Below are 26,644 nucleotides of genomic sequence, written 5' to 3'. Positions count from 1 at the left end.
ATCTTTGTATGATTGGGGTTCCCTGCAGTTAAGTACACACAGTTCTTGTACAGTCAGCATAGTAAATTTTTTCCTTCCGCTTTCCCAGAATGGTAAAAAGAGACAGGGTATTGCTCATGGTGGTTCTGGTGTTGCAAAGGATCTTTCCTCCAGTGTGCAGGCAGCAGACTCTCATATTTTTGAGTAATAGATTTAGATGCAGCTAATTTGTAGCATGCTAGATATGGATATAGAAGCCTGAGTAACAGATGGCTTTGAGTAAGATGGAGTTCTGAAGGGCACAATTCAACATTCTTTTTTTCTGCAGGAGAAATACCACATCCTGTTTACAGATCATCTGTGTGTATTTGGCCAGACTCATCCCTTCTATAAATCATTTGCTCTGAATGGAATCAGGGCAGGAATTTTACTCAGCCCCTAGTGGTATTTGTTTTGTGAGTTCTGGCTTTTAGAGCATGGTTAAAATAAATCCAAAAGGACAGCTGTTCTTTGAGGTTTTTAAAATTGCTCGTTTAAATTCATATTTAAATGTAGTCTCTTTTTTTTAAGTGCTCCTACTTTGTGATCTTAAATGTTAGAGACATTGAAAACTAAAATTACTATAGCATATTTAATACACTATTTTATTCATAGAAGGGCACTGGTATTTCATGGGCCTTGAAATAGATAACAAGTGTAGACTTACAGCCTGGGACTAGAGACAGAATTTGCATCATCTGGACTGTTATCTAATCAGAGATTCCACTCCCCGATAAACCTAATTGAAAAAAAAGAATAAGACACACATGAAATGTTAATTATATCACTTTGTGCCCTGGAAGGTGCTGAGTCTGTTGGAAAGTGTACCTGGCAGAGGTGCTAGCTGAGACACTGGAAGCTGTTAAGGGGAAGAATGCTACTTTAAGTTTTCTCATCTTACTTTTATCATAACAGGGTCAAGATGATCAGTAACTGACTGAGCAGATGGCATGTTTTACAGATGTTTGATTTGCTGTGACAATCAAGGAAATAATTCCCAAATGAAGAATGCTTCTTGGTGGGAGGAGGTTGCCAGGTGCAGAGAGCATGCTCTACGTTATTTTGTTCCATTTATTACGGTACCATAGGTGATAGATATGCAGGGAAGTATTACGGACCATTCTTTCCACCTACTTCTGGCTTGTCCTCATATCAGTCTTTTCCTTGCAAATATGAACTCCTAGCCACTTATCAGGACCAACAATTTATCTTGTCACTACATATTCACAATTAATCTGTAATTGAGTTATCCTTGCAGATGCCTTAATGAAGCCTAAAAAAGACTGATTCATACAGAAATGAGGCATCCTTACCTAGGAAACACACCAAAAAGACAAAACCTAGGAAATCTGAGATCTGATCTCAGGTGAATCTGGTGTAATTGTGAAGGAAAACATTTTGGTGTTTTACTGTTTCTGTGTCATTTTAGTCAGTTAAGGAGAATGTTTTCTTGACCAAAACTACTACTGTCTTATTGATTGGAATATGTAAGTAAAAGGCTTCTTTCCAAGGATATAAAAATCAAACCTAGTTAGAGATGGACTGCTTTTTCAGTTGTGCTACTCTATAGTGTATCATGGAGGTTTCCTACAGATCTTAATGGAAGTCTCTGCAGACCATTGGGTAGTATGAAATGAGGTGAAATGCAGAAGGAAAGACGCACAGATATTTCTTTCAAACACAGTTCAGTTCAGGTCTCTCTTACGTAGGGACCAAAAGTTTTCCAATACGTTGAAGATATCCCACTTTGCAAATCACTTCAAAGGAGAAAATACATTTTAGCAATTCAATACATGTCTAAGACAAGTTTTCAAGACCAATGCAATGTGTTTCCCTGGATGTTTTCACAGTGGTTCATTTAACATTTAATTTCCTGCATTCCACATACTCAAGTTGTGGGCTGCTTTTTCTGTATATCACTTACATTTCATTGTCAAGATGACATAGTAATTTTTTCTAATTAAAATAGTCCAAGTGTTTTTATTCTCCCAGCCTTTCATCCTTACTGTTTTCCAAAATGGATATTATAATACAGCTTTCCTTTAACCTGTCTCCACACTGATTTTAATTATTTTGGGAGGAAGGGATTCTATCAAATGCTGCCAGAGATGCTTATACTTTTATGTTTTGCCACTAAAATCTGAAACATGAGAATTTGGTTCAGAAAAGACAATATATGTGAGTATTTCCACAATCAATAAACTCTTGTCTTAAAAGGAAGGATGTATGTTACTCCTGCTTAGTAGTTTTACATGTGATTAAAGCCTGACTTGTTTTAAAACTAAATTGATCAACCTTATTAAAGTTTATTTCTCATTAATTATAATAGCATGCTATTTATCCCATTACTTGCCAAACTGAGTTTAAAGGGACAGTTCACTCTAGTAAATACCTGTGCATGCATCTGTAGAATAGGGCCAAATATATTGTTTCTAGCTCTAGATAAAATTTCATTTTAATAATAAAATGCTTTCCATTTCCTTGCAGGGTTAATGTTGTGTCTATCACGCTACCTATATAAGAAGAGATTATTAAAAAAAAAAAAAAAAGGTAAAAAAAAAAGTTGTTCTGTTCTACTCAGCGAAATACTACTTTTTTCAGCCAATATACTCTTAGCAAGATTAACCATGTAATTTTAAAGATTAGTCTGTTTAAATTTTCAGAACATTTTATTACTCTACTCTAAATGGAGTAATGTAGCTCTACGTTGAGTGTAATCAGGAGAAAAAAATGTAATGTTCCTCACTGGGAGATATTTAAGAGGTAATATATCTTTAAATGTCTCCGCCTCTGAATCCACCCACTTCTTGATAGCTGCAGCAGTCTTGTTGACTCATAGAAGCTGTGTTCATACAATAGCCAGCAATGAGCAGTATTTTACAGAGATTTTAAGAGCACACCTCCTGCGATGTATTTCACGTTCTAGCTTGCTGGGGCTGAAGGTGTATGAAAGAAACAGTTTTAAGTTTCTAGGATATTGCAAAAGATAGTTCCTCCTCTCATCCCGGAAAATCCTGACGGACCAGTTGGATACCTTTCAGGCCTTAACCAAGAACTTTATCTACTCGTCCCACTGTCTTTTTTACAGTAGAAAGACCTGAGACACCCTTAAGAACTGAGAATCTGACTAATTTCAACAGATGGCTAATCCCAATGCTGTCTGCAATGGACATCTACATCATCATCATCAGAAACAGAATAACCTCTTAAAAAGTGGAATCTATAAGAAAAATGGAATTACTAAAGGAATGAAGGTAAGGTTTAATTGTTTACCCTTATTGCCTCAATATTGAAAACAAATAGGTAGTTGCAACATTATTTATTAAGCTAGTTTTATGGCGGTCTTAGTCTCCATTGAACAGGTTGTATGGATTAGGCTTGTATGTTAAGTTTTATAATCTTGGGACCTGAAGCTGGTTTTTTTTCTATCATCCTAAACTGCAGTGAGAGTTGTGAATGCTCATGCAACATACTGATGGTCCGTGGACTAACTAGCCTCTAGTTCATATCAAACACAACAAACACATGCACGCTGAAAAGTAGTAGTTTCCTTCTAAAGCTTAACTGATGGTGGAGTTGACTTTGCAATGTATGGTGGATTATAGTGGAAAGCTGTTTTATCAACTCAAAGTGTGTGTGGAATGGTTTTTAAAGTGTGATTTATTGCTGTACAAGTATAACCAAAAAAATGTAGGCAGAGGAAGCTGTCTTTTCTTGATGTTTACATTACTGCAAGGTTGGTTTAACTGATGCCTGCGCTTTTCTGATGCCTTCTCTCCAGGCTTATACAGCTTAAAATCCAAGTCGGTTTACTTACTGTTTTCTCAGGCTGTTGTCTTTGAAACCAGTGCTTCTCATTTATGTGAACATTTTGTAGAACAGTTGGCATGTAGCATCCTAAAGAATGAACCACAAAACCAAAGGTATGCTTTTGCCAAAAGAGCCTAAATATTAAATATTTTCTGTCTGTGATACCTTCTGTCTTGAAGTGTCCTAATTCTGGATCTTGATGTGATCATTAATAGAAAATCTTGTAGTGACTAGAAAAAGGCTGGCTTTACAGCATGCTGTGATGGTGAGAGGGGGATGGAGAAGGTTGCTTTTGGAGCCTGAGCGCTCACCTGACCATCCCTGTTGAAAGCTTTAGATAATGACTGTGGCGAGGGCTCCATGGCAAGGGCTCCGCTGTTTTACAAATAAGCTGCTATCTTATATCTTTCTCTAAATGGGGCTCTAACGCACCTAGCACTCTAATGAAGGCACTGGGCGTGTCATGCTTAATGATTGTCTGGCTTCAGGTGTCTCCCTTGGTATGGGTGTTTCCCAATCATTGGCTTGTGTAGGATGAGGAAAGCAAAAAAGCTTGTGCAATGATTGAAAAGACCTTTCTTGGGATTTGCTTCCAGAAACCTAATCTAGCATCCTTTTATATATCACATATATCTTCTCATCATTTTATATGTTAGCTGTTTGCTATAATGATGTCTGAAATCTTTGCTTTCAGTTTGAGTGGCAAATTTCAAGGACTAAGCCTTGCCATTCAGTTATTGTTAACCTGTTTCAAATGGGTGGTTTTGAAAGCGGTAGATTCCCAGGAGCGCATTAATCAGGATTTCCTCCTTAATAGGAAAGACATGGCTAGAGAAGTAAAGTAGAATATTACTGAGGGTGAGCAAAAAGGAAATAAGGATTGGCCTGAAAGGGGTGGCAAGGAAATGAAGGAAATGTTAATAGATGTACCTGCTAGATTAGTGAAGTCTTACAAGCACCGTATGGTTGGAGGACAAGGGGTTTTACCCTGCTATGTGATGTCTGAAAGAAGCACTGAACCACTGGTACCACTGAACCAACCATCCATGGCTGAGGAAGTGGTGAGGAAGTGAAGCCTTAGAAAGTTCAGGAGGCTTATCAAAGGCAGATTTGGTAAGTCCGAGTCTAGCACTGTGTTCTGAATTACATACCATTTCCCCTCTCTTCCTGCTTCAAACACAGATTGGGAAAGAAGGAAACAATAACAGACAAGAGTCCTGTATGAACCAGGAATCTCATTCCTGGTAGGAATCTCCCCATTCCTGTCTGGTCTGTTTCCCCGCCCCAGCTGCCTCACCCTGTTCGGTACTTATGCTTTATCCTATTTTACAGGAACAGATACTGCTCCTTCTTACCTGATCTGTTTACATGGCTTACTGCTGTAGGTGTGCAACTTCACACAATCTTCCAGTGTGTTTATATTTGCAACACCTCGCTGAGGTGTGCTTCCCACTTTACAGCTGGGATCTGAGGAGCGGGGGATATGGCAGCTGGGTGCACAAGGAAGCCTGTGCAGGAACCAGACCCAGGTTTGTCATGATTCCAGTCATCCTCCTCCCTTCCTCTTTTGCTCTTTTTCCACCTTGCCCCGATTTCCCCTAACACTCTCACACACACACACACACACATATGTATATGTACTTTACTGCCTATTCGGTAAATTAATTCACCATTAAACACCTTACACAGTAGGGGAAATATAGTGCTAGGATATTCAGGGTACATGACTGATGATGCTGATTCTAGCACTTGAGAGTTGTGGCAGTTCTGAAACTCTTGGGGTTAGTTACAGCTGTATTACTTTGCAAGGAGGGGGAGGGACACGTGTTCTGGTTTGAGAGAGGCAACTGGTGGTGCAGAGGCTGCAGCAAGGGCATGGCACAGTGAAGGCTTCTAAGCCAGGAATATGTGGCAATAGTTGCACACAATTGACTGACTGGAACATCAGGCTTTGCAGAAATCGGCTCCATAAACCTTTTTTTTTTTAGGGAGCCCACAGGAAGCACTGGCTTCAGGAAATGCTGGCTTTGGAAACACTGCTTTTGAAAACACTGGCTCAGGAACAATGTGTTTTGCATCTTAATGATGTAAGAACATTTTGTGTGTCTGCGTGTGCATGACAAAAATAGAGAAGCAATTCTGATACAGCAAAACCCCCAGGTTTCTGAAGAAAGGATTTTATTTAATGGGTTGGGAAAGGTAATTAGGGATAATCAAATGTGGGGGAGTAGGTAGGCTTTCTTTGCTTCTGGCAATCTGTGGCATACCAAGGACAGGAAAGGAGGTAGCTGAGTGATAAAGAAGCAGTGAAGCATGCTACCAGAAGAGAAGCTGTTGCTTTTGGGAAAGATATATACCACTTTGGGGTAGGACTGCTTGTTTGAATAGCTTTTGTGATTATTTTAAGTCTGACTCACTCGATTCTAGCTGATAGCACAGACTCCCATGTATAGTAATGGACACCAGGCCTAACCTCATCCCCAGAACCATGCTGCATCCTTGCATTCATTGGAAGTTGGGCCACAGTAAGACCTAAGCTTTGGGAGGTGGGTCGTGGGCCATGTCTTCCAGTTCATTAGTGCTTATAACACAGGCAGATGCTTTGTGTTCTTCCAGAACCCGTAGCCTGGACTTGCCTTTATCCAAAGCACAATTCAATAGCTAACCTATTTATTTATGTAACTGTAGTAGTCAGGAGAAGGTATTTTCCTAGCGATGGTTTCTTTTGCTGTTATATTGCTGTTGATTGGATGTCAATTGTAGGGGACATTGGATTTTTAAAACAATAAATATGTTTGTCCAGTGGAAACATTTTTTTCCTACAGTACATATGCAACAATTTTATTTCTTCAATGGATCATTTCCTTGGATGCCTTAGAGAGCCTCCAAGACAGTGAAAAGCTATTTGCAAATTCACTTTTTTTCTGTTTTGCACTGAGAATGGCAGTAGCTTGAAAGAAACTTGCAGTGAACAAGATTACAGCCTTTTCCAGGGCTTTCAAGCTCCTTTCTGAAAGCAAAGAAGAGCCCAGGATGAGATCAAACCCAGTAATGTCTGCCCCACTTATTTGATAGCCTGAAAATGTGATAGCCTCCAGCATTTGGGGGCTCTAAAATTCAAAAGCTGATTATATTTACCCTCTGTCCTGTCACATCTGGGCTTCCTCTTAACTGTTCTATTCCGCTCTTGATTCAATGCTCCAGCGGCCAGCGTGAGTCTCTTCCATGCTTTTGGCTCCCCTGCTTTTCTTTCTCTCCTTTCTGCACTACAATGTCACTTACTCCCCAATGAAGATCTTAAAGAAAACATTGATTGTTTAAAAAGAGAGTCATGAAAGGAATATGTCATGCAACTGTTCTCATACAAATAGTTTTCTTGTATGTTGTAAATGCTCCCTGTAATTTTTGTGCTCTGTCCTCTCACCTATATAGATAGCACTTACTTCATGTGCTTTTGCAGTTGTTAGTGTAACTGGGGCATTTTGGATGCAAACTCAATATAAACGTTAATGAGTCCTGTGGAAAAAAAATAAGCTAATTCCCACAATTAGAGTCATGCAATAAGGCTTATTAATAAGAGAAGAGAAAAGAGGGACGATTAAGGCTGATCAGACTGCAGCCTTTCCAAATGTTTGCAGCCTCAGCTGTGCAACCATAATGACCTACCTACCAACAGAATAATTTTTTTCTGAAATATCTTCATTTTTTGGTGTTGCTTTGGGTAAATACAAACTGAAAGGGGACTTCGTTGGCCCCAGCCTGTTTCACCTCTAGCATCTAAGCCTTTTGGACCTATTCCATTGTGCATATATTAGTGGAAAGTGCAATCCCCATAAGCCCTCTGGGTTTCATTGCTGTAGTGACAACAGGAAGATATTGAGAATTGGTTTCCAGTCAGAGTTCTTTACCAATTACTACACCTGTTGTTTCAGCTGGACCACAGACATGACCTCCTCATCCTCAATTCCTGCCTTCTCTTCTCCTTGGTTTCGAGCCCCAGAAATTCATTGCTTTGCACCAGCACTCTCAGCTAATAATCACAGGTCTCAGATCCACACCCTTGTTTCTGTCATTTACCCTGCTATGTGATGAGCTCAATGCATTGGAAGCAGGAAATGTTGAAGTCGTCTTTCTGCAAACTGAGATGTGACAAGTCTGTAGGCATATGTAACAGTCAACGACTCTTGTAGCAATGCTTTAAGTATGTTGCATGAGACTTTACATGTAAGGCTAGAGCTTTTTCACATAGTACAATAAGTAAGTTTCCAGTAGTGCTGGAGTCACTTCCCTGTTAACACCTGTTGTGCTGGTTTTGGCTGGGATAGAGTTAATTTTCTTCACAGCAGCTGGTATGGGGCTGTGTTTTGCATTTGTGCTGGAAACAGGGTTGATAACAGAGGGATGTTTTCGTTACTGCTTAGCAGTGCTTACGCAGAGTCAAGGCCTTTTCTGCTCCTCACCCCACCCCACCAGCAAGGAGGCTGGGAGTGTACAAGAAGTTGGGAGGGGACACAGCCGGGACAGCTGACCCCAACTGACCAAAGGGATATTCCATACTGTATGACGTCATGCTCAGCACATAAAGCTGGGGGGAAAAAGAAGGAAGGGGGGGATGTTCGGAGTGATGGCATTTGTCTTCCCATGTAACCATTATGCGTGATGGAGCCCTGCTTTCCTGGAGGTGGCTGAACACCTGCCTGCTGATGGGAAGCAGTGAATGAATTCCTTGTTTTGCGTTGCTTGCGTGCGCAGCTTTTGCTTTACCTATTAAACTGTCTTTATTTCAACTCATGAGTTTTCTCCCTTTTACCCTTCCGATTCTCTCCCCCATCCCACCAGGGGGGAGCGAGCGAGTGGCTGTGTGGGGCTTAGTTGCCGGCTGGGGTTAAACCACGTCACCTGGAAATCTCTAAATTCAGGTAATTAAATTATGTAAGTTTAAGCCCTGACAAAAATAGCATGTATTGATTTGCTTTGGCTTGAAAGACCTAGCATGTCAGGTCTTTAAGGACAACCTCCTCTTAGCACAAGAACAGCTCATCCTTGTACTAGTGAGAACAAGTAAATATATCAGGAGACTGGCTTAGCTAGCCGGATAACCCATGACTGAGCTCCAGTGCCAAAAAGCAGTATACAAGAGGTACAAGCAGGAATGCGCTACGAAAGAGGAATTTTGAAACATTACAGGAGCATGTAGGGATGGTGTTAAGAAAGTCAAAGCTCACACGGAGTCGACATTTGCAAGGGACATCAAGAGAAGCAAGAGCTTTTACTGCTACATTAGTAGTAAATGAATAAACACAGAAAATGTGGCCCATTGCTGAATGGGGTGGGTGACTTAGTGACTGCAGACGCAGGTAAGGCGAAGGTACTCCGTGCTTTCTTTGCCTCAGTTTTCACCAACAAAGTCTTCCAAGCCTCTGTGTCATCAAATTACCAGTAGTGGAAGGATTGAGTCATCAATCTCTTGAGAAATCTCAACCCATACAAGCACATGGGATGACAAGGGAAGCATCCAAGTGTGCTGGCTGATGTCATAGTGATATCACACAAAGATTATCATCTTTGAAAGGTCATGGATATCAAAGAAGATCCCTGATAACTTAAAAAAGGCAAATGTTCCACCTGTCTTCAAAAGATAGATCACTTCTAGCAAAGGTTGTTTCTGGGAGCAGAGAGCGGAAGGTGATTGGGAATAGCAAGCATGGATGTACCAAAGATAAATGATGTTTGACTGACTGACTGTCTTCTATGATGAAGTGACTAGATTTGTGAATGAGGGGAGAGGGATGGATGTCACCTACCTTGACTTTAGCAATACCATCCTCATATGCTAATTGGGACATTACGGTCTTGATGGGTAGACTATTATATGGGTTAATAACTGGCTGGATCATTGGGCTCAAAGGGTGGTGGTTAATGGTTCATACTTTGCCTGGAGGCTGGAGAGGTTTCGTATCGGGGGGGCGGAATCAAGATGCAGATAACTGCACTGGGACATGTTGCTCTGGAGCCTCCATGGAGGTTTTCAGGACCCAGTTGGACAAACCCCCGAGCACCCTGCTGGGAATTTGGTGTTGACCTGCCTTTGAACATGAGGATGAACCAGAGACCAGCTGAGAGCCCATCCAGTCTAAATGAGTCTGTGACCCTTTAGTGTAAGGAGTCAGCTGCAGTGATCTAAAAATGGACAGAATTGATGCAGAACTCTGGTGGGGCTTCTGTGGGTAATTACCTGGCAAGCAGCTTATTCTTGCTCAGTAGAGGTAATTAGTAAAAGAAAGCCATGAAGCGGCTAGTCCCATTGCCTGTCTACTTATGTCCCTTCAGCATGAGAATTAATTACCTTTGCAAGCTGTAAGTGGCAGTCTAGCTTTCAGAAACAAGTAAGGTAATACGCATTTTCTACCTACTATGTCAGCGAGGGACGTAGCTGGCTGCGTTCCATTGCAGAAGCAAGTTCATTAGTATAAAGGGCAGAATGATAAGATAATGGCTGCTTAGGGACTGTCTGGGTCTCTCTGTGAGCCGGCACAGTCGGAGCACAGGAACAACCACAAACCCACGGGTGAAATGCAAAGAGTAAATTTATTTTCATTACCTCGCCAACTGGGGGATCCCCGAAGCAGCTCCCGGGCAGAGGCACATAAGCGGGGACGCAAGCACCGCAGAGCTCGGTCCATGCTAGAGGATCACCAAACCTGCTGTTTTCACCTGTATTTCAGGGATTTGCTCAGGCTTAGTTTACCACTGTGCTTTGATCTTTCCCACAGCAGGACAGGAATCTCAAGCATGTTCGATTGGGTGCCTGTAAGTCTATCACAGGACTATGTTATCAAAGCACAGAGGTTCTACTTGTCCAACACACAAGGCTAAACAACAATTAGTATGATATATGTGTTTTTCTACACCTCAGCTGCAGGTCACTTGAGCGTGTTTATAATCCTCCTTGCCAATCTTCCGTTATTTTCCCACAGTCTCTATAAAACCTGACTTTTCGCCGGAATAATGGTTAACATCATGCTGCCTCTCACAGCTTGCTGTTTGCAAGTGTGCAGTGGTGATTCAAATCCTCTTTTATACAGTACTAGACAACCATAAAGAGCCCTTAATTTATCGTGATGTGCAGGTCTGTTTCTGCTGCCAACAGATGTATGAACTCTCATGGATTATTATTTTTTAATTTCTTTTTCAAGAAAATTAACTTTTGTTGTGGCTAGGACTGTGGCATTAACCAGCTAAACAGGAAATTAAATTTCCCTACAATGACCAGTGGCTCAGCCAGAGAATTCCTGCCATTCCTGCCAGCTAATTTTTCCACAGAAAACACTTTTAGAAAGCAACCAAGCCAGAAGTTTTGTGAGAGTATTGTCTGAGAGAGTTGTCATTGTGGGATGGGTGTTGAATTGGGAAGAAAAACGTCATTTAAGGAGAAGAGCAGGCAGCAGGAACCAGCAGTATTGTGTGCCAGACTGAAGAGGAGCTGGAGCGTTTCACACTTTAGGATATATTAATTCAACCAGATAGCTAGAGCATTCAGCAAGATACCTTTAGTATAAAACTGTAAGGTGAAGAGCTGAATTTCCGGGGCAGATAGCACCTATTTGCACCCATGTCTTCAGCACAAAGTAACGTTTATCCTGTTTTGGCCAGGTGAATTTATCCCTCCTGAAGTATTTTGAATTTCTGGGAGAACATCTAGTGTAGATGTAGCACAGCAAAGCCTTGTCTGTTCTTCTGAACATCTCGGTCTTTCTGGAAATTATTCAGCTGTATCCTTTCCTTCGTTCATTTGGCCAAGAACTGGCTTTGGCATGTGCTCTGTCATTTCCCCCTCTTCAAAAAAATCTGGTTTTCCCCCTCAGCCTACCAAGAAGTGAGGATTTATTCACTTAGCAACAGGAATATGGAAAGACAAATTTGTGGTGAGGAGCTGAGACTCGTTGCCATTTCAGCTGACATCATGTTGCACTCTGCTTCCTCCAGGAACTTCCATTTGAGTTTCTGCTTCCCTGTCGCTGATGATGATTCATGTGGTCTGAAGAGCTGCCATTCACCCCTCTCTGTGACTCACATATAGCTATCTAAGACTTCAACCTGGCTAATCTTCTCACTGTCGCAAAGCTGTCAGCCTGCACATGGAATCACAGTGGCCATTTGTACGTTCTTGAGCTTTTTGGGGCTCTTCTGCAGAAGAGTGCCTCAGTCTGTCCCTCTATTTCAATTTCTTGTCCATTCCTTGTGTCTCCACAAAACTTTGTGTTTGTCTTCTGAAACGAACATTTCTCCCTCTGTGGTTCCCAGGTTGCACTTCCTGAAGGTAAAGGTAGCTGCGATCAGGCATTTGTGCACGCTGTTGTGGGGGAGATCTGTAAAGATCACCCAAGCCGCTGTCTGGAGGGGGCAGGATACAGATGTTTCCACCCAGTCCTAGCAGCCACGTGTCAGTGACTGTAGTGATTTAGATGGGAACCTTGGAGGCCAGGGAATATAACTTGAGAAATAAATTTAAGACCACCCATGCTTGTCACACTGTACCTCATTGTCAGCTGTTCCCTGAAAGAATCCCAGCCCTGTGATCGGATCAAATATATCTCCTACTCGGGCTACCTGCTGATCAGCCACAAAGCTTCAGGTGCTACACAGATACCAACACCAAACAATGAAACAATTCAAAGCAAATGTGCTTTTGTTGAAGGCATTTCACGGTCCAAGAAAGCATTTGAAAAATCAGTATATTTTCCCAGTTTTTTAAGATCATATTCATGTAAGTTCATGACTTTGAGCTTTTGAACTTCCAGCAATCTCTTGACATCCGGCATGCTCAAAGGGAACATTTTACTTTGGCACAAAAATGTGTGTCTGTATGTATCTTATCTTGATGTCGTATCTTCTTTATATAAGGCATTGCTCTCCTGTGCAATTTTTTCCTTGCATCATTGTTATATAAACAGCTTTTTTGTTTGCATATGTGGGTGGTAAGATTGTTTGGGAGGTTCTAGCAGGTTACCAGGGTGTGTTAACCCCAAAGGGGGAAATCTTTTTGGTTTTTTGTTGTTTTGTTTTGATCACAAAGGAAACAAACCCTGTTCAAACTGTTTTGTGCAATCTCCACCCCTTTTGCTGTCTTCTAATCACAATCATCCTTCACCTATGGGCCAACATCCTTGGTTTCTTTTTACCTGCTTTAGATTGTAAAAGAACCAATAGTGAGATTTTCATAAGCCTTGAAGTATTGGATTGGTGCCTCTGTGGTGAATATATAGGGGGTTTACAAAGTAGATTCTGCTTTCTTTGTGTGTAACAGTCCAGTTTCATCCCAGGTTAAGAAATAGAAAATTATTTTATCGAATAATCTAGGAAGAATCCCACATGGGTGGAACTTGTCTAGTGATTTCTGGCTTTCAACATATTTCTTAACAGTGTCTCTTCAAGTTGAACTCAGAACCTGTGTTTCTAAAATCTAATTCTTACCCATAAACAAGCAGGAACAAGTATATATTCCAAAACAATAATGAGCATTTGCTAAAATCTACACCTTTTAAGGAAAAAAGTTAACATTTTTGTTTTTCATTCTGTGACAAGTATGCTATTGATATATGCTAAGTCTAATTAGCTTTTCCTAAAATCTACGCATGTTTTCAAGGGATAGAAATCTTATCAGTTCTGAAATCTGTCTTTATTTTCAGATGTATATTAATGGAAATGGTATGTTGACGTACAGTAGTGTGAAAAGTTGGGTATGCTGTGTCATTAGTAAGACTTGGAAAAATAATTATGAGTAAGTTTGCATCCTGAGACAGGAGACATGTGCTTTGGGAACTGAGGAGTAGCTTTAATAAAATTCAGTTTCACCTTGGGTTAAACCTTTTGTCCCAGAAGAGGTATAATTTATTGCATCCCTGAAAAGGAATTAATTGGCCTCTTCGTATCTCTTGCTCACCAATGAAAGCTAAAGAAATAAAATTCTGCAAAAGCTGACTGTCTTTAACCAGAGATATACAGGATCAAGAAAGCCTGCAAGGAGGCTGTCCTTTTTTCATATGTCTCTTGTAAGGATGGATAGCTGAGCAGGCTGGCCTCAAAGTCCTGGCTCTTGGGCAGTGGTACTCAGTGTAGAAACCTAGCAGAGGACTTGTTACAGCAGTAATTTTCAGCATAATGTCTACAAGATCCAACCGTCTCCCTTCATGTACAATGTCTTCCCAAGCACACAGGTTCACCTGTCCATTTCCAACAAGCTTTTCTCTGCACTTTATTAGCGTCTTGGCTCTTCCTAAATTTCAGTTGTGACAAGAGAAACCTCTTCTCTTTATTGTCTTACTATATAAAGGAAGTCCTGTCATCACCTCTTTGATTTGGTAACAAAATCACTGTGGATTTTGCATTAGAGATCTGTCTCTGGAGGTTACACAAGAGTGAAAGCCAACAGACTCTCTGCTAGTAATGAACAAGACAGCGTTACCAAGCATGACAGATCAAAAATGGAGCTCTGTCAGCTTCCATCTCATCCCCAACCCAAAGTATCAATTAATTGATGCTTTTGAAAATGTTGGCATTAACTTCTTTATGCTTTCAGCACAGCGTAATTAAATCAGGCAAATCAGAAGGTAAAAATCAGCTTTACCCATCAATACATGGAAAATATTTTACAATTTGCAGACATGCAGTGCTATTAGTAGTTTTTTATATCTGTGACTCAGTATAACCAGAGCCCTTTTTGAAAACTTGTCTCGCATGTGGACTGGGAATTACATGGGTTTATGTAAGTGAAATGAAGCATGTTTTTATTTGATTTTGTCGGTATTATTATCAGAGACTTTGGCTTTTTTGACTGTTTCAGTATGTACCTGATGAGAAACAAAGAATTGTAATCCTGTGATTTTTTTTATAAAAAGATGTTAACATTTACAGGAAACAAAATTTCATTCAATGACAAGTTATGCAGACTCTTAAAACACAGATAGGCATGCTTATTTTTATTCCCTGCTGAACAGTTTGTAGGTGTCAAAAACATATGTGGTTGTGGAAGGGGAGTGTTGCATGAAGGGAAGAAAAAAATACCTACATAGTTTTTTGTTTCAGCATGGTAGCATTATACAATCTCGGTTGGTTTTGGCCTCGTTTCCTATAGAAATAAGACTTATTTAGTGATACTATCTGTCTGTCAACTCCTTAACAACTTGTGAACTAGTCAGCCATTTTCAGTCAGATTTGGCAAAGGCATATGATCCACTTTTTCCTTAAAGTAGGCAGCTGGGCACAGGAGAAAAGCCCTGCACGTTCCCTGTTGAAAGAGAAGCTGCAGTGTGAACTCATTCCTCCAGTAGCCTGGAGAATCTGCAGTATAAAGGAGATTTGATCTACGTCCCAAATAAGAAGGAAGTTTCTGTCAGTGTGTTGCTTTATTTGACACCAAAGTCAGTCAACAGGAGACACACGTAGAAACCCAGAATTTATTATTCCCAGAGTTCACAGTGCTCTGTTTACTTCTTCTCTAACTCATTTCTGCATGAGGCATATCTTACCATTGCATTTCTCTGCCATTTATTTAGTCTATAAACTTCCTGAGATAAAGACTTTATTTTCTGTCCTTTTCTTGTAAAATACATGGTTCACATAGGAGCAGTATCTATTAAGTGTACCTTCATTCACAGGAGTTTTCATCAAAGTCTTCCCACTTTTTCAAATATCAGTGATTTGTTTCAATATTGTGTAAAGCAGTTGACCTATCTCCTGTTCTAGTTGCTGCTAGTAAGTCAGAATGGAAAAGTGTATCTTGATCTCATTTCACATGGGACATTTCTCCTCTACCAGTCTGTCTACAGATGAAAATTGAGTTCAAGTTAAACGTTATACTTATTGTTTTGCAGTAATTCAATTCTAATTCAGTTATGCATCAGTTCTTCATCTTTAGAGGAGACTGGTCCAAAGGTGAGCAGATTCAAACTCATCATTGTCATCTGTTTACCCATTTCACAAAGCCTGCATGATTTCGGTTCACCTCCTGTTGATCAAGTATCTCACCTACTCAGCAATGGCATTCTAGTGGGAGCTGTATTTCAGGACATCAGTATAAAGGTAGAAATAGAATGGATGCAAACCTCTCACTCTGTGACAGGTAGTTTCTGTAAGCTTTGGCTGAAGGTTGATGGTTAGGCATTTGAGAGAGCTTTGACTACTTCTTCCTTGAGATTTAGGTGATCATAATTAGAATATTTTGTTTTTCAGGGCTACCCATAGAATAATTTGAATAGTGTGGAAAGCCTGTTAAAGAGCTTTTAACCAGATATTCAGGAAAGGCTTCTGCCTTAAATATGTAGTCAAAAAGACTGGCAGAGGACAGTTTGAGGGTTCTTTATTTTTCATGTTATTTTGAGTGAGTTTTGCTGGGGAAGCTAATCAAAATATCTCCGCACCCTGACGCTTCTCAGTAAGTAACCACCATTGTTGACTGACAATAATTTGTTTGCAGACTTCACTGTTTGCTGTTTATTTCTATCTTCCTTTTTTCTAGCCCCGCACATCTTCCTGGCTTATGGCTAACATTTCAAGGCTACATTTAGTCACTATTGCACAGTGTGTTGCATTCTTGGCTGTGCTACATGCCCACTTAGCTCTGTGGCCAAAAAAACCTGTCATTTTCCATAGGACTCACCCAGCGTTTGCAATGCAATATTTCAGAAGAGGTATGAGGGATGGGCATCAATCGTGGGTAGGCGATCATATTTGCCAACTATACCTTCTTGGAATAGGAAACAGCTTTACCTATGAGATCACGCTGACAAACAGAGTTACCAAGTCTGATGATAAATCTTCTCGCACAATTTCTTGAAACTCGTGGTAGCAGCAAAGGAACCAGTATTGCTTTCTATGCTATTGGACTAAGAACTTTTTTCCTAACTTGAAACAACTGCTGGAGTCTTGTTTCTTTATTAGCCCCATTTAGCCATCGTTAAAACAAGTGGACACACCTGCGCTTTATCTATTCACATGTTCTGGCAGATCATTGCAAAACTGAACAGGAGTTTGTGATTTTGGGATATTTTTTCAGCCCATATTGTTCAACATGTAAGATTAAGCAGAGCTCATAAACAACACTGTTTTAACAATTGAGTAGGTAAGAACATTGCCAGGACTTTGAAACATTCTGTGTTTTGAAAAGAGAATTAAATTAGGAAAAAAAAAAAAAATCAAAACTGGACAGACATGCAAGACATTGGAAGGGAAGGATGTCCCTAAAGCTGCCAGAAATAGGTCCTTATGTATGGATACTGGTCACTTTTGGAATAGGAAAATTAATTCTCAAGCTGCATAATATCTCTCTAATATTGGTTAGTTTCGCATATTCAGGTTACTCATCAACTAGATATAAAGCCATGTATGTCATAAGCCAAGCAGGTTACAATTGTAACTAAACAGTTTGATTTAGGTCCCACTTTCACATCTGTTACGAGAAAAGCATACTTGTGAATACGGCATACCTGCCTGGTACAATTTCTAATTATTCAAGTGGCAATGCCAGGGACGAGGAATCATAGCTGAACTTATGTAACTCCTTCTCACTTTCAAGTCAAGGTCAGTAAAATCTATATTAGTCAACGGAAGGGACGAAGAGCTCTCTCACAAGTGACAATTGGCCAGTCAGGGTGGAAATGGGGGAGTGAGATAAAGCAGTGGTTGAACTGGAGAGTCTGGCTTGCTTGGTCGTCCCGAGGAGCGAGCTGAGCTGCGTTCAGCAGTGTGGTAGTGCTCGGGTGGAGTGAGGTGGAGCTGCCCCAGGGAGCAAAATGCACTGTGAGAACTAGGTCAGGGGAGTGCCGAGCTCGCTGGGGGTGCCGGCGTGGCCGGAGGCTAGAGAGGGAAAGCCAAGAGGAGGTGAAAGGTGGATGGGTTGAGTCTGTGGCAGGTGATCTCAGCCAGGATGAAGGCAAGGAACCGAGGGGAAGGAATGGCGCAAGGAGGGGAAGGTGTAGATCTGTAAGCAGATGCAAACTCAAAGGAAAGCAGTTGTGTGTTTTTTTTTTTTCCTTCCTATTTTGCAAATAGCAGAGAAATAGGACTGGCAAGTGGATAGCTGCAGAAACATGAATTATTTCACAGCCAGCATGTGTATTGACTAACACGTAGTACTCTGAAATGTACTTTAGTGTTGACTGAATGTTTAGTTAAAACAAAAGCAGCAGTGCTTGCCATGGCTGCTACTGCCAGCTTTTTACCATACTCCCATTAGGAAGATTCTAGCATAAGCTTTTTTGTAACTGTTTGCAACCCCCTTGTTCTGTTCGTCTGAGCTAGTAAGAGTGCTTTAATCCATTTTGTCATACATTCTTCAAGAATATACTTAAATTTTACAATTTTCTTTCCAAATCCAAAATTGGGCTGTAGTATTTCTGTGGTCTCCTCTGCAGTATGTCTCTTAAGATACCAGAAGCAGATTTGAGGGCTGTGTGAGACTGAGGTGGATCTTAGAACATGAGGATAGAAGTGCAGTTTTTTGTGTGGGAATGCAGGCCTTCCACATTATTCTACTGAGGTTTGTAACACAGGAAAAAGTTGATAACGCTTAGCTCTCGTTCACTACGGAGGCACAGGGACGTATATGGAATTTCAAAGTAATTCAGCTCTGCTTTGCAAACTAAGTGGTCAGATTTTTTGAATGGCCCCCACAGAAAATAAAAATCTCTCAAAATTTTGTGGTCTGTGATCCTTTCTGGCAGCGCAGGAATGCCCGTGTCAAATATCCTCCATTCTTGGCACGAATTTACTCCCCTGGAGGTTACGTTCTGTTTTAATGCAAATAATCTACATGGTGTGATGCACCTGAGTGAGGGTACTTTAAAGATTTGACATTCCATTCCATAAGTGATAATCTGAACCTTAAGCATAATTGTATTTTTATTTTCTCTACCTTCACTTACCACTGCACTGTCTGACAGTTGCGTTTTCAGTTCTCTAGGCGTGGTGTAGGACCCAATCTTACTACTTGCCTGTCCTCAAGCAATTTTGGCATACAGCAGATAGATCTAGCCAAGCCTACCTTTTTGGGCGATGTGTCTGTGGTAGAATCCCAGTTTGGATACTCTTCCATTGTTCAGGGTTTTTTCTTTCAAAAAAAAATTTGTAATCTGTTTTGTTCATTAACAAATAACAGAAGATACTGGATTTTACCCCCATGCTTTGGCTTATAGTGATTCTGTGAGAATGAAGCAGCAATGCATTTGGTAAGGCAAACCTGTAAGTAAACTGCCTGAACACAGTATTTATGTTTTAGAGTATTTGACATGAAGTGATATAATCTCTCTGCACGCTTTTTTCTGACTTCTGAAATGGGCATAACTTTATGTTGGTACCTTTCAAGGTCCCTCAGGGAAGCCAGTGCCTTTCACCATACATTTCTATATCATTTCCACACAACAGCTCCAATGGACATGGCTATACTGAGCACTTAGCTTAGTCTGAACTGCCTTAACCCTCCTTTCATCCAAAAGGAGAAACCTCTCATTTATTTCTCTTTTAACTTGACTTAAAGCTAGAGTTCATAGTACACTTCGGGGATTAGACTCTAGAACTGGATGGGGATAACAACTGCCATCTCTTTCTGTGTGGATGTAGGCAAGACTCAAGCCAGACCACTGCTCTGATTGAGCTGAGTCCGATTCCAGAACCACTACCTCTTGCAGAGGGAAGGTACTGCCAAGGTATCTTGCTTTCGTAAAACTCAGCATCAGGAAGCAGTTGGCAAGCCTGCCAGCTCCTGTACAAGCCGTGAGCCAGGAGCCCCTGCATGTCACTGAGGCAAGACCTTGCCTTCAGGCATTGCAGAAATCACCTGCCACATGGACTGACTTACTGCAAAATAAGGAGTGTAGCTTGGCAGTGGAGGGCATTGTGTGTGATCTCCTGCCAGCCTGGAGTGGAAGTACTGCTGGTTAAAGAGAAAAGTAAGAGACATCATTGGAAACATCAGGTCCTCCCATAATTCAAGCAATTATTTAAACAGGTAACTCAAGCTAATGACATAGTTTAGCCTTTGCAGCTGACAGTTCTGTTTTTCTGGAAGCAAGGTTCATCTTTTTTAGAAGTTTCTCTAGGGCCTTATGCTATGGTGCCTATAGCTGCCTTTCCTGAGTATTGAGCTTTCTTTGGAGCTCATAGTGCCTTAGCCATATTCCCCCACTGATAGACCCTGCATTCTGCCTCATGAGTCCCTGCTGTTGGGCACCTCTACCTGAGTTTTGTTCTAAGAGCTTCCACTTTCTTCCCCCTGAGCAGAATGCAGAAAAAAAATTAAGATGTAGGAACTGCAAATAGTATTTTACTATATTTTTATCTTCCAGCAGCTGCTATGCTCTAAGAGATTAGCTTTGATTCATGAAAATGAAGAAAAAAGGGTGGGGGGGAAAGAGACAACCATACTATCTGGTATGAATTTGGTCCCCAAAGGAGGATATTCATGAATTATGATGGTTATTCTGCATGTCCCTCTTGTCATTCTTGATTTTGTACCAACTGATTTTTTACACAGGCTAAAGTTATTTCATTAGTCCATAAGGGAGCTGTCAGGATGGGCACATAAAATTTCTTAATTCAGTTTAGGATGATTAATTTCCTATATGAGAAGGAGGAGAGTGCAGAGCTTCCTTTCCTGTGGAATGGGAAAGAATGTAAAACAAGGAGTTATCAGAGTATAGTAGTATTGTTTCAGGATTCACTGTGAAGCATTATGTCTAAACCATCTAAATATTTACTTACAGGAGTGTCTCCTTAGACAGATTTTGTGAGGAGTTTACGTGCATGAGACCTCAGGTAGTTGTGGGGTTTTTTTCCCCCACTGTAACTGAGCTTTATTAATTCTTTATCAAGTGATTTGTACCATGGGACAGTGAGATCATATTACTTTGCATATGTGGACATTCCTCAGAAGTAAATGATATTTTTCTCTGCTAGATGGTAGGATGTAAGTAAGATGGTAGTTCACCCTCTCAGAGTAGTTACTGGATGAACTAAAATTGGCAGAACAAATTGGAGATCTCTCTCCACTGCAGTTGAGAGAGACACCTGCACCTTTTGTCATTACTCGTTATTTGCCTCATTGCACAAATATATTTGTAGCAGCCATTATAGAAGGGCACAATGTTAATCTTATGTTCAGGTTTGTATTTTTCTTTTTTTTTTTTGCAGATGTGGAAGGGTAGAGGTGAAACATGAGGTCTTCTGAAAAAGGTTTATTTATCTTCTATGTGAAGTTTTACTGTGACTTGCTTATCATATATAACTTTAAACAACAACTATTTTTTTCAGAAATATGAGACTATTTGTTTTACTAGTACTTTAAAATCTTTGCATTTTAATGGACTTTAAAACTACATTCCTTTCTGAGAGACAGAGAGCCTTCCTTTTGTGTTTTGTGGACAATGGTCATATTTGAGAAATAAGATTGGTGTATAGGTATCTTCTGTCACTCCTGAAATGTGTCAGGTAGCTCAGGAGAGTGTATGGTTGATCAGAGCTTCAGCACATCCCTTCTAGACGGTCATGCCTAATCTTTGCTTTGCCAGCTACTGTTGGTCTATCTCGGCACTTCCCAAACTTAGGAGCACAGGCACAGATGTGTGAACAGAAGTGTTATCCTAATGGAAAACATTATCATATCTCTCAGAGGATTGGTATACTAGAATGGTGCTATGTAAAGATGTTAATGAGGTAGAGATAACAGGGGTTTTTGTGTGGCCACAAAAGGAAAAAAAAAGAAGTCTATACAGTCTTTGTTAGCCAGAACTTTGTTCACTGATTTGTAAAGTGTGCTGAACAGATTTAAGTTCTCCAAATATGGACAGTTGCCAAAAGCCAGAGCCACGTTAATTTTATTTTAATTTTCAACAGAAACCCTATATATCTACTTCCTTCTTCCAGCATCCATAGTTTAGAGGTTCTCTCTATCTGCTTGCATTTCACTCTGCAAAATGTTTTCTGAGTGCTCCATCTTTTCTGTTCCAAGTTTCATGTCATGGTGAGGTTTCTGAACATAAGGTAAATGGGAAAAATAGGTAATAAGGCTTAAAAGTATTTTGAGATGTCATCTAGTCCATTTCTAGACAACAAGGCAGGCTCAGTTTTATCCAGGGCTAATTTTATGCTAGAATATCTTGAAGGCTATTCTGGAGCCCCTTAGCCCATAAGCTGTGCCACTCTGTTTTGGGATTTTGTTAAGAGACTGACAGCACTGCTTTCTGGTATCTTTTGCTAGACAATATTAGCTTTGAGTGTACATAAAATGTTCCTGACAGAGATTTGTTTATACGCATCTTAAACACCTCCATTACCCTAGCTTCATGTTTAACTGCTTTTATCAGCAGAAAGTTCTTTCTAATGTCTGATTTAGATCACCTTGGCTGTGATTTAAGCATGTTGATGCTTTCCAGAGCATGGATTATTCTCTTCCTCTTGCAGTTACCTTTTACGTGTTGGAAGACTCTTAGGCTGCCAGTCTTAGGGTTTTCTCTTCTCTTTAGACTAGATAATTCAAATTCTTTCATTCTTTCCTCATAACTTACTTGACCAGACTTTATGCTTCTCTTCCCAGATCTCTCCATTTGTATCACCTCTTCTTTCTCAAAAAGCATTGCCCAAAGCTGGATGGAGTACTTCAGCTGAGACCTGCATACTGCCTAGTAGCACTAGAGTGGTTTGCCCTTTTGCCCTTAACATTATTTTCTTAAGAGATGGCTGGGGTTTTTTCTAACTCCTTTTAGCTTTAATATTGCTTCCTATAGAGTTGCCTGCTGTTTCTGAGTACAGTTGTGCTCTCCTGAAATCTGTTATTCTGCTGTTCCATTTCCTGCTTTTCCTAAGTCCCTTGATTTCTACCATTTTATGATCAGTATAAATGAAAATTTTGAGTTAAGATACCCTAATGTCTACTTAAACTACTTCCAAGGTGCAGCAATGTTTTGAGTGTTGTTTTTGTAATTTGCCCCACAGCAATGTTGGAAGAAATAATATTGGAAGTAAGACAAAGGCTTGCGAAATGTCCACAATTTTTTTTTTTCATGAGTAATGGATCTAATGAAGCCTGTGTCCAGCATCTTCTACCACCCCAGAACATCCCAGCTTGCCTACCATGTCCTCACTTTCCAGATGGGCGAGAGAGAGAATGTGCTGAACCTTGTTCAGAGCTATGTAGATGCTGGCTTGTGGGTCATTACACTTGTGCTTATGTAGTTCACTCCAAGAATGCTAAGGAGCCAAGTTATTGCTGTCTTTCCTTCAGTACGTGGATTTGGATCTCTTTGCACTATTAAGGTCAGATTTTCCTGAAGCTTTCAGGAAAGTTCATATCTTGAAGACCTCTATTCTTCCATCAGATTTGATTGAAATTGGTCTATGAGCTCAAAAGCTACTAGAGGGGTACTTGCAGACAGAGGGGTAACATGAGGGCATAAGCCATTGCTTTCTTAGAAAACAGATTAAAATTGTTCAACTCCAAAGGCTAACTCAACTGATTTTTTGCTTCTCGCTGCGCCTTAGAAAAGGTGTCTTCCTTAGCTGAACCAACAAAGCATGCTTCAGTCACCCCTTTCCCTCAGTATTCTTGCACCTGATTTCTGTCTCTTGAATTTCTGGTGTGCTTCTTTTTCCTCATCCTGTCTTTTCAGCCGAGAACCACAGCCTCTAGGTGTTTGCCTCTAGGTAATGTGGATCTAGTGATGAAAATTAGTACATGGTGGGGTGAGGAATTTCCTTTTTGTCTATATCTAGACTGCTATAAAACCTGAGGAGAGCATTTATTTAAGGGTGATTTCTACAAACCTGATAGTTACAGAAGGTTCAGATGAGAGAAAGCCAGCCATTCTCATCTTCAGTGTTATGACTTACATAATTACTGGAACAACTTATAAAGAGTATTTGAATGTATGATGTACTAAAAAAAAAAAATCACGTAACAATTTATTTCTAGATTCTTTTTTATTAATCTTCAAGCAATTGAAGTAGAATACAATTATTTTGTTTTGACCTCTAAGATGGAATAGCCAATTTAATAATGGTTAATGAATGTCATTACAATTAAATAGACATTAAGAAGTCATCAAGGCCCAAGTCATCTTTTCCAATTGTACACGGCAGAAATTTAAATTAGTGGGAAGAGACAGCCTCTTGCAGAACTGTTGTACCACCTCTGGGATCCTAGAGGAATCCACCTGTGAGTTCCTCATAGGTATAGAGTTGGGCATTATTTAATCATAAAAGATTGAAACTACCTTTTCTTGATATTTTCCAAACAAAAAATAGCTAGAGAAGTATGTTACTGTTTCTGTAGAGTTTTAGGTGGAAAAAAAAATCTAAAGTAAGTAATTGGTTGTCATCTGTTAAAATATATAGCTTTTCTGCATTAGGGCACAAGTTGGTGAATCCAGGTTACTCTGTAAACTTTCTGGGGTTCTAGCAACGTAATTTGAGGATAGGTGGGTTGCAGCCTTTGTCATGTTGTTGAATTAAATGGTGCACTGATTTGATCACGTATGCCAGTTCTGATGCTGGCTTTGGTATAGTCCATCTGACTTTAATTATGCCATGGGCACTGCTGCCAAGTTGCCTAACTATTGTTTAAATGAATTCCTGTCGTCTTGCTTAAGACAGCTTCTCTTGTGTTTGAACGTGTAAAGCTACTCATTTTCTCAACTTCGTTCCCACTGTGGTGTGCTGAGAATATTGGCACATTTATAGGATGCCTGTCTCTCTCATGTTCCTCGAATTCTTCTATCCTAAAAACCTATGTGCCATACAATAAGTGAGTTTATTCTGAATGTTTTTTTTCCTCTAGGGCTCTTTTTTGATGCTTAAGCCCTATTGTAGCTCAGATAAGGACCTTGTCTACGCAGATGGTCATCTTCCTACTGAGTTTTTAATTCCCCCACCTGTAAAACTAGCAACACAAATCCTGATTGACTCTTTCCCAGCTGTTCTTGAGAAATTCTGCTTTCCCCATTATTAAAATGATAATTTTTTTATTTTGGTATTTCATATCTCTCGCTTTCCTCTCTGTCCATGGTATGCCAAGAGATCTGTATGTAAATATCATTTAAAAGTAGTCAATTACCTTGGAAGAGATAGCATAAATCCAGCTAAGACTCTGATTGCATTAACAAAATTGGCAATGATTTTCTCTGTCGTCACCTTTCTGAAATATGATACGTTACTCCTTACAATAATAGGAATGTCTTGGAGGGCACACTGTTTCAATTTAACCTGTGCATAACTCTCAGAATAATTAGAATAATGTGCAAATTATTCTAATGATATGCAACTGTCAGGTAGGAAGTATGAATGCTTTAAATTATATTTGTGATCCTTTAACAAGGGACCTGACGTATTATGCCTTCCAGAAGTCTTCATGAAAACTGGTGCTGTCATCTCAGGAACCAATGATGGCCTGAGACTGTTTCTGAAGTTTTAACACATTAAGATTGAAGCTTGTCATGTATTTGGCATGATCCAGGAAAGTCACATCCATTCTGATAGGGGATATGTGTCTCATTATTAAATTGTTTCCATTTGTCACCTGTGCATAATCCTGGCTCTGTCTGAAGCTGTACTATATGATGGGAATGATCCAATGATGATTCAGTTATGCAAGTTAGTGCTTAAGATCTGTCTGTTCACCTATAGCGTTTTCTTCATAAGGGAATTTTACAGGGAGAACAATCTGGTGCTAGTTAAAACATTTTCTGCTGTTCTTTACGAAGTCACTATGTGGGATATTGAGTTGGTGGATTGCTTCATGTAGATTTTAGCTCAGAATCCACACTGGACAAAATCACTAACAGTCTGGTTAGATCATCTCAAGTATCTTTCCATTCAGTTACAGTCTTAATCCCAACAAATATTAGTTTCTTATCAAAAATGTATATGAGATCCATAGGATGAATTTCTAAATGCTAAATCACTTCTGGAAGAAATTTCCTGTATTAGTAGATCATCACCAGTGATGTGCAGGCAGCCTTTGAAATGATATCACTTCATCATCATCTTTTTTGTTTGTTTGTTTATTCTTAAAGCCAAAGCCATAGGATTTGAACAATCAGGACATATTCTGGTGTGGCCAGTGTAAATCTTGCAGCTTACTATAAGCTTTGGAAATAATAGCAAACACTTGCTGCAACTTGATGCCATGAACTATGAAGGTTTGCTGTAACCTAGGCGTTTCATCCGGTTCTTTTGTCTGATTCAACATGCCTGGCTTTCTACTCTAATTGCTGTAAGGTTAGGAAATACCTTTTGGTGTTTGTAAGTATCTCTCTGGGTAGTGAATTCATTGTTTTGTCTCTAATAATTTGAAATTATTAAGCTCCATCTTTGCCCTCATGCCTTCCTAGTTATGTTGAGTTGAATTTTGAATTCCACTTTGAATTTTCTGGGAGTAATGGCAAACAGAGTAATAGCTGTATCAGGCATACATATTCCTTTCTCTTTCTGGTGTTTCTTGCTATTGCTTGCAACGTACAGATGTAAAGCCATTGGGAGAAGAGTTTACTATGCTGTACTCCCGTGCACTGTTTGATGTAAGTGCCTTAGTTGGTTGGTATTGGATAGTATCTGTTACGGTTTATATTGCAATTTCTGAAACGTACACAAAGTAGTGTTTTCCTAGTTTTTTGTCCCCATTATCACATTGCATTTTCATGGTTTGCTACTGGCATTTGTCCCGAGTCTGTGCGCATGACTCTAAGCCTCTGTGCTGTACAGAGATGTATGTGGCTTTTCTTTTGAGAGATACAGTAGTATGACCGTTCTGCAATGTGCAGTTCTACTTGCT

General features: G+C 40.0%; 1 protein-coding gene across 2 annotated transcripts in view; it reads left to right on the top strand.

The window, feature by feature from the left end:
• SPTLC3 (serine palmitoyltransferase long chain base subunit 3) overlaps positions 1–26,644 on the top strand; it is a 168,212-nt gene that overhangs the window by 80,249 nt on the left and 61,319 nt on the right. The window contains exons 1-3 of one of the 2 annotated variants that reach the window (XM_075147713.1): positions 987–1,054; positions 2,506–2,568; positions 3,107–3,272. In XM_075147713.1, coding sequence (XP_075003814.1) covers positions 3,159–3,272 — 114 coding nt within the window. In that variant the 5' untranslated portion in view covers positions 987–1,054; positions 2,506–2,568; positions 3,107–3,158. Of the gene's footprint in view, positions 1–986; positions 1,055–2,505; positions 2,569–3,106; positions 3,273–26,644 lie in introns of those variants that run through there. The other variant, XM_075147712.1, reaches the window with a different exon arrangement.

Source organism: Calonectris borealis, chromosome 3 (assembly GCF_964195595.1).
Source record: "Calonectris borealis chromosome 3, bCalBor7.hap1.2, whole genome shotgun sequence".
Lineage (NCBI taxonomy): Eukaryota > Metazoa > Chordata > Aves > Procellariiformes > Procellariidae > Calonectris > Calonectris borealis.
The sequence above is the reverse complement of the archived record's forward strand: the minus strand, read 5'-3'. Positions and strand labels throughout refer to the sequence as shown.